Source organism: Acinonyx jubatus, chromosome B4, assembly GCF_027475565.1.
Source record: "Acinonyx jubatus isolate Ajub_Pintada_27869175 chromosome B4, VMU_Ajub_asm_v1.0, whole genome shotgun sequence".
In the NCBI taxonomy this organism is placed as follows: Eukaryota; Metazoa; Chordata; class Mammalia; order Carnivora; family Felidae; genus Acinonyx; species Acinonyx jubatus.
This window is the reverse complement of record NC_069387.1, coordinates 109,559,877-109,578,236: the sequence shown is the minus strand read 5'-3', so window position 1 is coordinate 109,578,236 and position 18,360 is coordinate 109,559,877. Positions and strand designations below refer to the sequence as shown.

At 37.1% G+C, this 18,360-nt stretch overlaps 1 protein-coding gene across 4 annotated transcripts in view; it reads left to right on the top strand.

Moving 5' to 3' along the window:
* Positions 1–18,360, top strand: part of ATP2B1 (ATPase plasma membrane Ca2+ transporting 1) — a 130,549-nt gene that overhangs the window by 108,002 nt on the left and 4,187 nt on the right. For 2 of the 4 annotated variants that reach the window (XM_053226590.1, XM_027071115.2), the window contains exons 16-21: positions 5,814–6,005; positions 6,244–6,457; positions 6,898–7,109; positions 11,653–11,760; positions 13,678–13,860; positions 14,245–14,331. In XM_053226590.1, coding sequence (XP_053082565.1) covers positions 5,814–6,005; positions 6,244–6,457; positions 6,898–7,109; positions 11,653–11,760; positions 13,678–13,860; positions 14,245–14,331 — 996 coding nt within the window. Of the gene's footprint in view, positions 1–5,813; positions 6,006–6,243; positions 6,458–6,897; positions 7,110–11,652; positions 11,761–13,677; positions 13,861–14,244; positions 14,397–18,360 lie in introns of all 4 variants that reach the window. The other 2 variants (XM_027071117.2, XM_027071116.2) reach the window with 2 other exon arrangements.

The window sequence follows — 18,360 nt, the reverse complement described above, 5'->3', positions numbered from 1 at the left end:
TGACAGCCTTTCAACTGGCGTGAGAGAGATGGAAAGAGGACATTCTGTGGGTGAAGTGCTCTCAGCCGAAAGCTGTGAACCCCAAGAGCCCCACCTTACCCTGTTCCAAACTCAGTAGGGTTGGCAGCAAGTTTGTCTGAACTTCTGAAGACTTGTGAAAGGTAGATGAAGGGAGAAGGAATATTGAAGTTCCTTTCCTTTGGCTGTGGGCAGATAGGATCATTGTTCACTTTAGGAACACGGGATCACACTCTGCTGCTCTTGAGCATTTACCAGGACTCTGACTGTTACTTTCATCTGGACAGCCAGCCAGGAAGGCTTTTGCAGTGCATTTTAAAAACTAAAAAGCTTTCTTCCCAAAACTTCAGTGTTTAAGGCAGATGCTAAGAGGTTTCAAAACATACAGGTAAATATAGTATTACAGATAGAACAGTACAGTGGCTGCTTTGTTTAAGCCCAGAAGGTTTTAGGCCCATTGTACCACTTATTCTTTTTAAGTTAGCACATCAGACATCTAAATCTATTTTAAAAAGACAGAGGAAGAATGACTTCAACTTGAAAGCACTTTTGTTCAGTCAAGCTTAAGTTTACTTTGTGTATTTATTCAGTTTTTCAATCTTATATTTTAAAACTGAAAGACAAAATTATTTGGCTTGAGTTTTTAATAGATACCTGCAAGAAATGACTATTGATTAGTCCTTTTTAAATTTGTCTCTTACTTTGCAGGCAGAAATAGCCATTTTAGAATACTATCTGTGTATTCTTCCTCTCTGTCTCTCTCTCTATATATGTACATAATATGTATGTATATCTATATATATACACGTATATATGTATATATATGTGTATATATGAGTATTTATATATGTATATATGTGTATATATAATGTATATATACACACACACACACTATACATACTGATATTTAGAAAATTCAACATTAAAAAAAATTTTCAACATTAAAGTGACATTTACAAAAGGACTCTAAGTACATTATTAGCTTGGGGGGCACCTGGGTGACTCAGTCGGTTAAGCGTCGACTTCAGCTCAGGCCATGATCTCATGGTTTGTGAGTTGGAGCCCCACGCCAGGCTCTGTGCTAACAGCTCAGAGCCTGGAGCTTGCTTCGGATTCTTTGTCTCATTCTCTCTTTGCCCCTCCCCCATTTGTGCTCTAGTGCTCTATCTCTCTTTGTTTCTCAAAAATAAATACAATATGTATTTAAAAAAAAAAAAAAAGTACATTATTAGCTTGCAAAGAAGTCTGACTTTTTCCTCTATTTAGCCATGCCCCATAGATTCCTTAAGATTGCAAGCCTCCGTGGTACATTTAAAATATGATTATTTTATTTTATTATATCACATTATTCTTACCAAAATTCACTTTACCATAACATACCGATATTTCTGTCCTCAGAGTCTAAGTACCATGATGTATTTCTATAACCAAATACATCTTTGGCAGTAAAATCTTCCCTAAGGTAATTAAGATCCTGTCTTTTTAAACTTTGGATTAATAAAGGATTTGTTTGTTTATTCTCCAAACATTAAGAAGCCATTTTCAGTATTCTGGTCCAGAAACATTAGAGATGAGTAGTTGCCTCCTGAAGGTTCAGCAGGCAGAGAAATAAATAATCAGAGCATGGTGGCACCAAGTGAAGGCCCAGACACAACACGCGGAGTGCTGCAAGGAGGAAGACTCTGTCTGGAGCGACTGGGAAAGGGTTTCTGAAAGAAGCGCCAATTGGAGTTGAGGGAGAGAGAAGAGGAGGTGCGGAAGTACAGCCCAGAGACCCTCAGTGGGGCTGCAGGAAGTTTAACTTGACTAGAAGAGGGTGTGTGCTCTTGGGAGGTAATGGACTATGAGGCCAGGCTGATTGGGGACCCGAAAAGGGCCTTACATGCTGAGAAAAGAGAGTTCGTTCTTTCATCCGGTAGACCAGCCCTTTCCCGAGCAGACTTCCAGCAGAGTAAAGGAAGCTTGGAGACTCACAACACAGGTGCACGGCTCAGAGAAGCTCACAAAAAAGCTGTTTAACTTTTTCTGATGGAAGTTTCCCAAACTTACTTGACTATGGAACTCATAAAATATTTGGACACAAATTAACATCTCAAAATTACTCTTTAAAGTTTGAAGGATTCTGAACAAGGGTATGGTGAGGTTTGTATTTGTACAAGACGGGGGTGCCGAGAAACAGGGAAACCTATAGGGCTCGGATGTTTTAGATACCGTTCACGTTCCAAGTCAAATATTCCAATTAGAAGCTAGAGACTCAAATTTTAAATTAAGATTGTTTCCCCTTGAATATTTTTGAGAAAAGCTTATTTATCAAACAATATATGCATTTAAAAAGATCACTTCGTAAGATTTACTACTTAGGTCCCCAGTGATAAGTAATATTCCAGCTCATTTTTTTGATGAAAGGAAACCGACTAGTTTAGCTGTTTGTTTCTCTTAGTTGTTTGCGTCCACATATCTAAATGACATGATGGTGCTTTTTTGTTTTCTTAAGCACTGGCTATTGACTTTTCGCTAAGAAAGGTGCAGATGTAGCACTTTTATGGGCTCACCAGGCACACACCACAGTCACTTCCATAACTGCATACATGCACACTACCTATCCTATCACTCTTCCCCCAGAGTTAGAGCATGATTTCAGATAGATCAGCATATTGATCAGCATTGTGATTGTAAATGCTGATCCAAGCTGAGCCGTGTGGCCTACTGATAAGTCTTACTTGCTTGCACAACTTTTTGTATTCCCTATAAATTATCTTTTTCATTGACTTTTTTAAATCTTTTTTTTCTAATTTGTTCACTCTTGCTTTTCTGTGTACTCCAACACTAATTCATCATCAAATTCTCCTTTCTTTACGTCAGAATCATCTGGCACTTTTACATTTTTACCTTCTTAGAGCCTCCTCTCCCAGACCTTCTGACATGCTTCAATGTGGACTATTGGCTAGGCCTGCGACCCAGCTGTCTTGTTTTCTCCGTACCTGAGGATTTCCTTTTCCTCTCTCATGTCGGCTCTTGTATTTCCTGGACTCGATGTCATCATCTGTTTTGGTGTACTCCCTCATATAGTAATGCCGTCTTCTCCAATAACTTCCTGACAAAAAACAATTCAGGAGAGGTAAACTCTTTTATAACTTTTATGACTGAAGTCTCCACCCTTTCCTCACTCTTGATTCTTAATCTGACTTGGTATAAAGGTCTAGTTTGAAAATCATTTTTTCCACTCAGAATTTTGAATTCATTCCTCTATTGTTACGAACCATTTTGAATTTTGAACCTCTTGTGTTGTTTTCTTTTTTTGTTTTCCTTTCTGGAAGTATATACGTTTTAGTTTCCAGTCTCCTGAAATGTAATGATTTTTTTGTCATGGAACGACTTTCTGTTATGAAATAAACTCATTTTCTTCAATTTTGTGAAATTTTTTTGTAATAGTCATTTCATCGCCACTGTTTGTTCTTTTGGAATACCCACCCTCCTTCCCACCCTGTGCCTGGTGAGCCCGTAAAAGTGCTACGTCCTTCCCAGTTCTTGAACTGCTTGGACTTACTATCTGGTCTCCTTTTTTCGTATTTACCATACCTTTGTCATCTTGCTTTATTTTCAGGGATATTTCCTCGGTTTCTGTTTTGTTTCAGTTTTGGGTTTGTTTTTGTTTTTGTTTTTTTCATTTCTGTGATCATATATTGTAATTTCCAAGAGTTGTTTTTGGATCTCTAAGTTTTTTGTTCTTGTTTTAGCATCCTATTCATGTTTCACTGATGTACCTTTCTAAGGATTTGACTTTTTAAAATAAATTTTTGTCTCTGCAGAGTCTGTGTGTCCATTTGCCTTTTGGTTTAGTCTCTTTCAGATTAGTCTTTCCTCAGATGTCAGGTGATTCTCGGTTGTCTCTGAGTGTCTACCAGTGGAAAGCTGGAAAGCCTTGGACCTGTAGGTGGAATTTGTCAAACAGAAGCCTCTCAGTAAAGTGTTCTGGCTTGGCCATTTCACTTCCTTGGGGTACATTGAATTGTATTTTTAGGTCTTTTCTCTTAAGATTTCTCAGAAAATAATTGTCAAATCTGTACCTTAATACTGGTACAGTACTGGGCAACAAGTAGAGAAAAAAGGGTCGTGGTCTCAGCACTCAATAAACAGAGTTACTCTTAGCCTCTTTTTTTTTTTCAGGGTAGCACCCCTATATTCAGCAGTGCTTGGTACCTTAGCAGGCAGTCTTCGTCCAGGTCAGAGGGCTCACCAAATTGTCACTTGGTTGCATGGACTTGGGAAGAGGCCTTGAGGATCTAGGTGCCTTTTCTTTTAATTTTATTATTAACGTGTAACACACATACGGAAAAGTGCCTAAGTCATAAATGCACAACTGAGGGGCGCCTGGGTGGTTCAGTTGGTTAAGTGTCCAATTTCAGCTCAGGTCATGGTCTCACAGTTCATGAGTTCGAGCCCCACATCCGGCTCTGCTGTCAGCACAGAACTGGCTTTGGATCCTCTGTCCCCCTCTGTCTCTGCCCACCCCCCACTCATTCTCTCTCTCTCGAAATAAATAAACTTTAAAAATTAAGAAAATAAATAAATGTACAACTGAATGGATTATCACAAATGAACAGACCTGTTCTACTATGCAGGGCGAGAAATAGATTATTACCTATTCCCATAGGTGTGTCAGTCACACCGTCTTCTAATCGTTGCCCTATTTCTCTGCAAAGATAACTAGTAGTCTGAAGATTACTTTTGCCTGTTACCAAACTTTGAACATAAGAAAATTGTGTTACGTGTTATTTTGAGTCCAGCTTGAACCTGTGAACCGCGAGATCATGATCTGAGCCAAAGTCAGACATTTAAACAACCGGCTGATCTACCCGGGTGCCCCGTGAGTCCAGTATTCTTGATCCATCATTATCTTATGAGATTCACCTGTGTTGTTTTGATTAATCCACAGTTTATTAATGCATCCCATTCTACTCTTGACGGACGTGGTTCTTAGTTTGGACCTTCTTGGTACTTCTTCAGTGTCTTTGATCGACTTACAAGAAATCCTTCTCTTTTCATTCGTACCTTCACCCCTCCTTCCAGTGCTACCTGGTGCTGCCAAGTACTGGGCCTTGTATAGGAGCATTCTGTAGTGCAAAGAAAGTGAATTTTCTGCTTTCCCTACTCTTGGCTTAGGATTCCGTTCTCTAGGGTCTGCCAGCTTACAGTTTGGTTATCTCCTTTCTAGCCTTTTAGGATTTCTTTGCACTGTCTCCTTTCTCACTAACGTTGTTGTGTGTTGTTATTGTTGAATGTATCTTTTTGTGTGACTGTTGGGAGGAACTTGGGTGATGCCTGTGTTCATTCCTCATTGTTTTTAAGCCAAGTTTGAACTTTCTTTTCTCCTTTTTAACTTTTAATAATTGTTTTATTTAAACCAGTGAATCCAAAATATCCCTTAAAAGTGTAACCAATGAAAAAATAATTAGTGAGCTGTTGAGCTTTCTTTTTTCTTTTTTGTATTAAGTCTTCAGAACCAGTGCATATTTTATACTTACAGCATATTTCAATTACAACACTAGGTTTTCATTGGAAATATTTGGTTTGTACTTATATTTCATGCAATATCTTATTCTTTGATTTTTGCTTTAGATGGAATATCTTCCTGACAGGTATCTCAGAATAAGTATATTACCTTCTTTTACAGTAAATTTAAGTCCTTAGTTACTAAGTATGGAGGTAACAATTTTTGTTATTTACTACCCTTTCGGATATTTAAAGGTTATACTTTAAACATTGAGTCTAATTCACAGAATTTTTTTTAATAGGGTATCGCTGGAACTGACGTAGCTAAAGAAGCATCTGATATTATTCTCACAGATGACAACTTTACGAGCATTGTTAAGGCAGTTATGTGGGGACGAAATGTCTATGACAGCATCTCCAAATTTCTTCAGTTCCAGCTCACAGTTAATGTAGTAGCAGTGATTGTTGCTTTCACGGGCGCCTGTATTACTCAAGTAGGTTCACAGTTTTTTTTTATTAAAACATGGTTGTTTTAAAGCAAAACTGTGTGTATAATCTGCTGCGTTAAAGTACTTAAATAGTTGAATAAACTGAACCTTAATATTATAGGTTAATTAATATAAAAATGTAATCCTGTTCTGTTCTGTAAGTTCTTAAATACAAAAGGCTTCCTGAGAATTTCTGAGTCCCTGAATAGTTATGAATGTCTATTAGGAAACCTGTCTTTTCTAGGATTCACCACTTAAGGCTGTACAGATGCTGTGGGTGAACCTCATAATGGATACGCTCGCTTCCCTGGCTCTGGCGACTGAACCCCCCACTGAGTCTCTCTTGCTCCGGAAGCCTTATGGTAGAAATAAGCCTCTCATCTCACGCACGATGATGAAGAATATTTTGGGTCATGCATTCTATCAACTTGTAGTAGTCTTTACACTCTTATTTGCTGGTAAGAATTCAATGCCTGATAAAGCTTTGGTTGTTTTTATTCCAAGCTAATGTAATCCCAGATGTTTTAATGTTACAACTTCTTCAAGAACAGAAGTTGTTCTGTTTCTGACCCCCATTTATCTTTACTTTCTCCTCTTTGTCAGTGGATGATGCTTATTAGGAAGGCACTACAATAGATAGTGGGAGGAAGTAAAAAGAATCCTCGTTTCTTGTCCTGGTTCTGCCACTAACTTCGATATCATAATTTGGGGGGTTCCATGTCCTCGTCTATGAAACAAGGGAGTTGTATTAGATAACCCCAGGTTCCTTCCAACTTTTCCTGTGCTGTCCTTGGAGATCAAATAAAGGTCTGGCTAGGTTTTATTACTGCATACTTTTCTTGAAATGTTAAATTATTTTGTATGATAATTACAAAATCGTAATTTTTCATTCTTTCAGGAGAAAAGTTTTTTGATATTGATAGTGGAAGAAATGCTCCTTTGCATGCTCCTCCTTCCGAACATTATACTATTGTTTTTAATACCTTTGTGCTGATGCAACTTTTCAACGAAATAAATGCCCGGAAAATTCATGGTGAAAGAAATGTATTTGAAGGAATCTTTAATAATGCCATCTTCTGCACAATTGTTTTAGGCACTTTTGTGGTACAGGTGGGTAATCGGAAAAGATAGTTTCACATTTGATTATTATGTAGGAGATACTAAACAGGTAGCTTGTTCCAGAAGTTACTTGACTGCTACGTGTGTGGGGCTTCTATGTATTGCCTTAATGACACCTAAAAAAAGTTTTAAATATCATACCTCCAGTGAAAATATGATCATTTCTATCCTGAAATCCTGAAGATCATATTAAGCTAATACTATTTTAATTGCACTACCAATTCTGTGGTTGTGATACTTTTTACTTAATCTGATACTGATTCTTCATTCTATATCATGATCAAACTATTATAATTTTAATGTTACTTAAGATAAATCTTAGTTAACCAGTTTCTAGTCTAGCTACAGGGATCGCTTAATTGCATCCCACAGTTGATAGTAATCCTTTGTCTACAGTTGAGTCTGTTATTAAATAATAATATCTGAAATGAATATTCTAAAATTCATGTGATTCTGAATGCTGCTCTCTGAGTTGGTACATGCCAGTTTTTCATTTGGCCCTTGAACAACACGGGATTGGGGCACCAGCCCACACCCTTTCCTCACCCCAGCTCACCCCTGCACAGTTGAAAATCTGAATATAACTTTGGAACTCTCCCAGAACTCAACTACTAATAGCTTACTATTGACCAGAAGCCTTACCAATAACTTAGTCAATTAACACATAGTTTTGAATGTTATATAAATACTAAATATTGTGTTCTTACAATAATGTAAGGTAGAGAAAAAATGTTGAAAAAATGTTGCTAAGAAATCATAAGGAGAAAATACGTTTACAGTACTGTACTGTGTTTACTGAAAAAGATCCATGTATAAGTGGACCCACAGAGTTTAAACCCGTGTTGTTCATGGGTTACCTGTACTGTCAAACAAGATTTAAAATTAAATAGTGAGCTTTTTCAACAAAGGAACCAGGCAGTGATAGTGCTTGTTTTGAAATGAAGATTGAAGAATTTTAAACAGTTTATTCAGCCATAGCTTGTGTACTCTAGGTACCAAAACCCCAGACTTAATTGTTTCTGTTTTAGCTTTCAATTTCCATAAACTTTAGGAGAAATGTTGCTTACTTATCAAGTATTTTCTGGACGTATTTTGTTTATGTTTGTTAAAAAATCATTGTTCATGACATGCTAAAGTTTTAGCTTTTACTTGCTATAAAATTGAGGTTATCTTTGTAATATGTGGGAGTTGCAAAAAATTTAACTGCCTGTCAGGCAAATCTGGTAATTTGGTTCCCAGCAAAGATTGATATACCCAAAAGAGTTAAAGTGAGATATCATTCTTCAATACCTTATAAATAAGCCAGTACTGTTCAAAGTGTGGTCCGTGGACCAGCTACTGGTCCATTTATTACAGGTCCACAGTGAGATAAGGACCATGTGTCAGAATGTAAATTAACAAGTTTCATTAATCGCACTGTATTTCAACTGAGAGTTTTTTATATGTTGCTGGAGGTTTCTGTGGGTTTTTTTCTTTTTGCATGTAGTAGCAGCTGCAGTGGTAACGCTGTGCAAACAGTGCATTGATTTGTACTTTGGTGCCTGTTCCTTATCTTCTTATCATGGATCAGCACTTTGATTAGCATTTTTGTGGACAGTTTCAGCTGGGTAGGAAAACATGGCTGTTGATTTACACAGTTAGTCTAGCCAAAATCTTGATTGTAGAGCTGAGGTACTTGAAGAGTTCACCTTATAAATTGTATTAAATTTAATTTGTCTCTTTTTATTTACTAGCTGATTTTTCTTCTCTTTTTTTTTTTTTTTGGACAGGTCATGAAGTATAAAATAATCCTTATTAGTTCTTTGTAAATATTTTCTCTCTCTTCTACTTTGTAGCAATTAAAACAATCAGTGTTTTCAAAATATGTCTCATGAAACATTGGTTCCTTTAGTTCCTCTTACACCCTAGAGAAGTTAAGGAAATACTGCCTATTTACCTCTTGGAGTTTCTTTTTTTTTTTTTTTAAGGTTATTTATTTATTTATTTATTTATTTTGAGAGACCGCACACACAAGCTGCGGAAGGGCAGAGAGGGAGGGAGAGAAAGAAACCCAAGTAGGTGTCACACTGTCAGCGCAGAGCCCAACACAGGGCCCAAACTCAGGAATCGTGAGATCATGACCTGAGCTGAAGTCAAGAATAGGATGCTCAGCCAACTGAGCCACCCAGGCACCCCCTTGGAGTTTCTTCAAACAATAGAACACAGTAGTTACAAGTACAAACTTGGGAGTCACTTAGTGGTGGAGTCAGGTCATTGCCTCTTAGTAATTGTGTGACCTTGACAAGCTGCAGTGGCTTCATCTCTGAAATGGGGAGGATAATAATTGGGTCACATCACAGAATTACTGAATCATTAAGAGAGACCATGCATGTGAAGAAGCTCTGAGCTTAGTGCTTGGAAGGGAAAATTACCCAAATGTCCGCAGCATTTTTTTTTCCTTTTTTTTTTTTTAATTAACAGTTCAAAGTCTTTGGGAAATCCTACAGTTAGGAACTTGTTGAACTCTGTTTAATCCAGCTACTTCTAGTGTTGCCTTGGTGGGTCAGTCGGTTGAGCATCCAACTTCAGCTCAGGTCATGATCTCACGGTTCCTGGTTTGAGCCCCGAGTTAGGCTCTGTGCTGACAACTCAGAGCCTGGCACCTGCTTCAGATTCTGTGTCTCCCTCTCTCTTTCTCTGCCCCTCTCTCTCTCAAATATAGATAAAAAAAGTTTTAAAAAATAATCCAGGGGCCCCTGGATGGCTCAGTCACTTAAGTGTCCGACTTCAGCTCAGGTCATGATCTCACAGTTTGTGGGTTCCAGCCCCATGTCAGGCAATGTGCTGACAGCTCAGAGCCTGGAGCCTGCTTTGGATTTTGTGTCTCCCTTTTTTCCTGCTCCTCCCCCACTCAGGTTTTGTCTCTGTCTCTCTCTCAAAAATAAACATTAAAAAAAAATATTTTTAAACCAGCTACTTCTAAATTTAGATAACACCTAATTCAAGGCTCCCTCAGCACACATTTAGAAAATGCTTCAGCGCACAATTACACAGTTCTGTAGTATTTTGTTGATCTAAGTAAGGCATATATTGAGGAATATGTGGAAACTTAGTCTCTTGCTCTTAGAAGTAAATGCTACAACTATTCAGTTTTATTCCTTATAACTCGAAAATGAAAGATTATTTCTCACAAAATGAAATCAGTCCAGGGCACCTGGGTGGCTCAGTCAGTTAAGCATCCAACTTAGCTCAGGTCATGATCTCACAGTCTGTGAGTTCGAGCCCTCCATCGGGCTCTGTGCTGACAGCTCAGAGCCTGGAGCTTGCTTTGGATTCTTTGTCTCCCTCTCTCCCTGCCCCTCCCCTGTTTACGCTCTGTCTCTCTTTCTTTCTCAAAAAATAAATAAAAATTTAAAAAATCTGAAACTACAAAATTAAATCAGTCCAATCATATTAATTGTTGATTGTTTGCCCAACATCTTAATATGTTTTTCACATCCTTATTATACCAAAAGATAAAGTTCAAATTTTTAAAAAAATAGAAAACCCACAAATAAATATTGAGCTTCAGTTTATGAAAGAAAATTATTTTAGTTAGATATCTCTATTAAAATCCAAGCAAGATTGCCAGGTCAGTTATAATTGACTGGTTGGGCTGCTGGGAAAAAAAAAAAAAAGAAATCTATTTTTAAAGTATACAAATAGTCTTGATTTTGAAGAACAGTGGAATTGACAAACACATATCACTTGAATTTGGGATCAAGTACAGCTATAAAGAATGGAATGCATAACTTGAAACATTTAAAAATGTTAATACCAAATTGATTCCTTTTAATTTCAATATTTGGTAGCTACTAACTGCCATATGAAAGAGAAGCCTGTCAGACTCACGAGAAGGTGAATATTGATATTTAATTCTTAATATTCCTTTAAAATAAGAGCAGCATAAGCACTGGATTAAGGATTTTATTCATGCAGATCATTAGACTTCTCTCCCTTTATAAGGGAGACCAAATTTCTGAGGATTCACCACCTAAATAAGCATGTATTTCATGGAACTTTGCAAGTTGCTTGTCCTCTCTTACTATTCATGTTTGTCCTGACATCTAAATGTGAACAAAGGATGAATAGCTGTGGAGGAGGAAAACAAGATTGGATATTATGTTCGCTTTTCATAGTTTGTGGTCTTTTCCACAAAAATACACTAAAATTACGCAAAGAATTATACTAAATACAAGGGCACATAGTTAGTTTGATCATACCAGAAATAGCGTAAAGTTATCTTCCCTGGTTAGGAGTTTTTTGGGTTTTTTTTAGTTTTTACTGAACATAATTTAAACATGAAATATACATGCATTTAAAATTTTCAGCAGAGAGATTTTAATTTATTTTCATTTGTCTTATTTTCAGCTGTGAATATGATAATGCCTGTCACCATCAGAATAATTGTTACTCAGCTTGAGTTTTAAAGGACACAAATTTGGGTAATTTTTGAAGTATATGAAATGTAAAGTTTAAAAGATTTAAATAAATTTACTCTTGATTATTCCTCCAGATAATAATTGTGCAGTTTGGTGGAAAACCTTTCAGTTGTTCAGAACTTTCAATAGAACAGTGGCTATGGTCAATATTCCTAGGAATGGGAACGTTACTCTGGGGCCAGGTAAAAAGCTCATCATTTTATGTTGAAACCTGAAGTGATTTTTTTTTTTTTTTAATTTCCAGTATGTATTTTCTTTAATCAGTTCTGTTACTTAATTCTAAGTAGTTGCCATTCTAGATCATGACAGGGCATTCGGGGGCATGAGGGTTTTTTAAATGTAATATTTGTTCTCATATGTTATTATTGTTTGTTATGGTTATGCCAATATAATAAAACTTTAAATTTCTTACCTATTTTTTTTAATTTGTTCGTTAGAGCAAGGTTTATAACCATTATTAAGATGATGTATTTATAACTGGTTTAGATGCTAATATCTCTCTATCTTTTGCTCTATGACCTATTTTTGCATTGTCAGAGTAAATATTTTTACTGGAATTTTCATCATTTTGTTATGTAATTTAATCCAAAATACAGTTAAGGAAAAAGCTTGAATTTCAGTTCATTTAGAGGATACTTCTGTAAAAATAATGGTACCTGGATAAATGGGCCACAAAATGACATTTTCAGTTATTTGGATTGATTGGCTTTGACAATATACATATAAAATACAATACCTGAAAAATGAGATCTATTTCATCCTTGGTATAAGCAGCTTACAAATGCCTGTCATTTTTTTAAAAACGATAAGTGGCAGTGGTGTGTGTTCCCTGTTCATTTTAAGTCCGTTACCATTACTGTAAAAGTAACTGATAGTCTGTACTAACATTTCCATAAACGATTAGGCTGTGGTGTGTAACTTGTGTGACCTAATTTATTGTTCTGCAAGTCAGTCTAAGTAAATATCCAGGTTTTACTGAAACTTAACTCAATCTTCATGTGCCTTTATCTCACCTTTTTCTTAATTATGTTTCTAGGTTCTGGGGTTTCTCTTCTTACTCCTGTTGCATTACTCATTAATAGAGGTCTTCTTATAAGTAGGATCCATACCTGGGCCTCCTTTCTTTTTTGATTACCTTTTTAGTTATTTCATAATGTTCCTCATAGGCAAAACAGAACCCCACAACCTCCCAAAACATCTGGCTCATTTCAGGAAGAGGAAGTTCAGTACAGCCAACGTGCCCAACAGGGACCGGTTGCTGGCTTTGGTTGATGTCATCTATTGATTTTACGTGTGCTGCCGTAGAAAGAGCACTGCTTTTGGTTGTCAGGAGACCTTAGGTCTTATGTGTCTGAGTCTGTTCCAGCACCTCTGTGAAATGAGGTGGTTGGACTAGAAGCTCTTCAAGCAGCTCTGATTTTGGCCGCATGCTTGTTTCCCCCCGATAATCCAGACTTCCTTAAGCACTTAGTGGCTATTAATACTTACAAGTTAATACATCCTTATTACTGTTTTTTATGCTCTTGTGTTTCCTGGGGCATCTGTTCCTGTTGGTGTCATGATAAATCAGTATTAGTCCAATCTTAAAGAGCTTCATTTTGTAAAAATAGATGCATTTAATAAACAGAAAAACTATTTTCAGTTTAACCTTGAAGATTTTTTGATTTGGGTATGTTTCTTTTCATTGAACTCTTCCCTGCACTAATGAAACATGAACTTGTTTTGCATCCAGTAAGACTACTTGCCATTTTTCTTTTATTTGAAATCAATATAATTAATATGAACTTAATATATATAGGTCAGGGCATGTCTGTGTATTTTACTGTCTTGAAAGTCTTTCTTAAAATAAGAAAGCTATCATCAGGTTATTTCCACTCAGGAAAACTTTTTACTTTTCAAACTTAAATCTTCTGTGGAGCTAAGGAAAGAGCATTTTATTGTGGTTCTGAGAAACAAAGCCTGATGGACAGGATCTCATTGCTCCGTCGGTGACGATAGTTGGCCACACTCGCAACTTTTCGTGCCTTTTGTATTACAGTTGATTGGTGTAATTTTACTCGGTTTTGATTTATTTCTAAGTTCTTTCCCCTGTGTTGTAGCTTATTTCAACAATTCCAACTAGCCGCTTAAAATTCCTAAAAGAAGCTGGTCATGGAACACAAAAGGAAGAAATACCTGAGGAGGAGCTAGCAGAGGACGTGGAAGAGATTGACCATGCTGAAAGGGAGTTGCGGCGCGGCCAGATCTTGTGGTTTAGAGGTCTGAACAGAATCCAGACGCAGGTATGGGCCTGGTAGAGAGGTAGGAGCAGTGATGGGAGTGGGGGCCAAGGGCTTTTAGACCTGGGGAGGAGGTTTGAATGCCCTCCTTAACTTCCTTTCTAGCCTTCCCAACCCACAAAACTTATTCTTTTGAAAAATAATACTGGTGCCTGGAATGAGTGAAAGTTTTAACTCACCGTGAAGGAATGTGTCTATATGCCCCTCAGCTCCTTTTTTCCTAGCTTTTTCCCCCCTTCATCTCAAAATGCTACTCTTGCCTATTTATCTGCTCTGTAAAAAGTGCCTTTTTCTTTACTTTTTATATGTTGATAGATGGAATGGTCCTTTCTCTTGTTCTCTCTCTCTCTTGCTGAGCAAGCTGTCACAATCTCTGATTCCTTGCAGATGGATGTAGTGAATGCTTTCCAGAGTGGAAGTTCCATTCAGGGGGCTCTAAGGCGGCAACCCTCCATCGCCAGCCAGCATCATGATGTAACAAATATTTCTACCCCTACACATGTAGTGTTTTCCTCTTCTACTGCTTCTACTACTGTGGGGTGTGAGTGTGTGTTCCTAAGTGCATGAAATTAACATTTCCTACTTCACACACCTAACGTTTCTCATTTTCTCCTTAATGTTTAAATTCATTGTTCAGGCTTTTCATAAAGCTTTCTTTTCGTAAAGTGGATTGAGACCTCAAAGTGTTGTCGTTGTTGTTGTTTTATTTCTTAGAGGGCTAGCTAACAGGTGGAACAGTTGCAACCAAAGATTAGATATGAAATCTGTGAGCTTGTCTCTGTGCTAACTCTGATAGTTAATATGGGGAATAAAATTGTAGCCTAGAATTTGTGAAACTACTATAAATTTTTGAGTATATGCCTTTAAACATGTTCATACTGCATGGTTCCCAAAAGCATGTGATTTGAAACTGCTCTAACAGAACCAAGAATTTACATTTTTAAAGCTAAATATTAATCTAAAATTTTGATTTTTATCTTGTTCGGTTTGCAAAGTTAAGTTAGTACCCTGAAGAAAAGATCTCAATATACAGCCAGTTGTTTACCTTCTTAGTCCTGACTTTGTGGCATTGCTTTGAATTTATTTATTTACTTGTTTGTTTATTTTTGAGAAGGGGTCCCTGTATAAGCTTCAAAGTTTTGTGGCATTTACGGGTATTTTTTTTTTTCATTTATATAATCCGTTTAATGAAAATTTTATCCTGGGTAAGAAATGTTCCGTTAAGTTTTCCAAGGAAGTAGGAAGGTGTACCATTGATCAATTCTTAAACCATTACATGTCATGATTTCCATTAATTGACTAGAATAATGCATTTTCTTTCAGGTTTTTAATAAATGGCAAATTCCCCAAAAGCCTTTTAACCTCTATCATCTTTATTATGCATTAGAGTCTTGATTTCATGGTGAATTCTAAGAATATTGGAGGCACTAAAGAAACAAAGCTCACCCCACCATTCAACCCATCCCCAAAATCAGCTGAAAATAACTTATGCTTAATCTCGTATTTGGGCAGAGACCTATCTTTTCCATTTGGTCCTCCACCAGTTAAAGACTAGGAAGAACGAGAAAGCTAGATAGGCGATGAGCTGAAGAAGAAAAGAGTGCTATTTTAAGGAGGACGGTTTACACAGTGCCTATTTGTTCAGTTTGCTTAAGTAATTTTCATTTGTCACTTTCGGCAGTGTTGGAAAACAGGAAGAACAGGAACTATCCCCATTTTGCAGATGTGAAAACTGACTTGAGGTTTAAGTGGCTTGTCCAAGTACTCCAAGGACAGACCACCCTGTAAAGTTAGACAGGATGTTAAATTTACATACATCCACAGATAGGACTCACTTTTAAAAATTACCCCAGGTCTGCACCTACCTAAATGAAATGGTGTACATAAATTGCCTGGCGTTATGCCTAGGACAGCTAGTGTTGGTTGCATCCCTCCTTCCCTGTATTTATGGATTTCACATCATCCTGGCTTTTGAGGGCTTATTACCACTCGCCCTTTCATCCCCTACTGTTAATTCATGTTTCTTTAGTTGTGATCTGTAAACACTTGTGGAAGGCCTACCGTATGCCAGGGCTGTGTGCTAGAACCACCAGACTTTGCAATCTAGTATAGGAAACAAATGTGTTTCTACATGGCAATGAAACATGGACTATTACAACCGGGTCCTTAACCCACCCTGGGAAGTCAAGAAAAATTACCTGAAAGAAATTCTCCCAAGCTGACCCTTAATAGAAATTTGCCAGTTGAGGAAAGTGGGCCTCAGGGACAGGTGCTAAGATGACACTGGAATGGAAGGTAGGGGTTAGGGTCTGTGTATATCTTGTAAGAAGGATGCAAAATGAGACTTTATCCTGAAGGACCTCCACCCCTCAAAATTTTATATTTGAAAACCTTCAAACTGACAGATAATTGGAAAGATTAATACATGAATACCCGTCACCTGAATTTACTACTCTTAATACTTTATAATGTCTGCTTTATCTGTCTATACATTAGTAGTATATATCTGTCTACATATTGGTATATACATTTTTTGTGAACCATTTGAAAGTAAGTGGCAGATATCCTGACATTTCATCTCGTAATACTTTGGCATATACCTCCTAAAAATAAGTGTGCTATGTAATCATACTGTATTATCACATCCAGGAACTTTAACATTGATGGCCATTGTGTCATGTACAGTCCTATTCGGATTTCTCCAGTTGTCCCTGCAATGTCCTATAGTATATAGCATTTTTGATCCATTTTGTCTCTCCTTTTTTTTTCTTTTTTTTTTTTTTATGACCTTGACCTTTTGGAAGAAACAAGGCCAGTTGCCTTATCCTACATTCTGGATTTGTCTAATTGTTTCTGCATGATTAACTTCATGTTAAACTTCCTAGACAAATTCATCTTCCGGGTGGTATATATTCATTTTTATTCAGCAAAATTTTGAATAACTGGCTCTTCATTTGGAGGGTGTCATATGACCTTAGATGTGCTATCTTTACCATATTTCTGTAGAGTTGTGTTGCAGACTCTACATTAAATATCAGATCCACTGAGAGCCCCTCCTGAATCAGAATCTGCATTTTAACAAGACCCGCAGGTGCTTTGCATGCACATTAAAGTTTGAAAAGCCCTGATATGACATTGCTACTTGTGAGCTAACACTGTTCTGAATTTGTTCATGTATTAACTAACTAATCTCCTGTAACAACTCTGTAAGGTAGGTGCCATTATTATTTCCCATTTTATAGTTGAGGAAATAGGTTTGTCCAGCATCCCTCAGCTAGGAGGTGGCCCAGCTGGAATTCACACCCAGACCTTTCACCTCTGTATTCTTCACTTTACCATGCTATCTTCTTTCTGTGTATAAGAGCTAAATGAACAACAGGTAAAGCAGCCTCCAGCAGACAGGGCTTGGTAAATGAGAGAAGACAACTGGGAGGAGAGATGATGTTTTAATCAGAACTTAGCATATGTAGTTACAAATGACAGAATTCCCTTTTCAAGGCTGAATAATATTTCCTTATATGTATATGCCACATTCTCTTTATCTGTTCAACTGTCAGTGGGCATTTAGGTTGCTTCCGTATCTTGCCTATTGTAAATAATGCTGCAATATAGGAATGCAGGTATCTCTTCAAGATCCTGATTTTAATCCTCTAGATAAATTCCTGGAAATGGGAGTCTAAAATAGTCAAACGCATAGAAATGGAGAGTAGAATGGCAGTTAGGGGTAGGGAGAGATACGGAACTGTTTATCAAGGGGTACAAAGTTTCAGTTATGTAAGACCAGTAAGTTTTGGAGATGTAATGTATAGCATGGTGACCGTAGGTAACAATACTTCTATACCTGAAATGTGCTAAGAGGATAGACTCTTACACACACACACACACACACACACACACACACACACACACAAATGATAAGAGTGTGTAGGGATGTATTATGTTAATTAGCTTGACTGTCCATCATGATTATTTCACAGTGTATATATGTATATCAAATCATCAATTTGTACATCTTAGATATATACAATTAAAAAAAGAAGTGGACATAAATCTGTTACTTTTTTTTTTTTTTAATGGTTATTTATATTTGAGAGAGAGAGAGAGAGACAGAGCATGAGTGGGAGAGGGACAGAGAGAGAGACACACAGAATCTGAAGCAGGCTTCAGTCTCTGAGGTGTCAGCACAGAGCCTGATGCAGGGCTCGAATTCACGAGCTGTGAGATCATGACCTGAACTGAAGTCGGGCACTTAACCAACTGAGCCACCCAGGCACCCCTGTTCCCTCTTCTAAAAATACATTCAAATGTTCATTTGAAGAAATTCATTAATTTTTTTCATTATCATTGTCATATGAGATGATTCTGATGAAGGTTGATGTTAGTGATTTCTCTTAACATTTGAGTAAATGATGTCTTCATTACTAAACAGGATTCATTAGAATCAATGCAAAAGTAAACACTATATTTGGATTGATGTTTAGTAGATGCTCAACTGTTTGGATT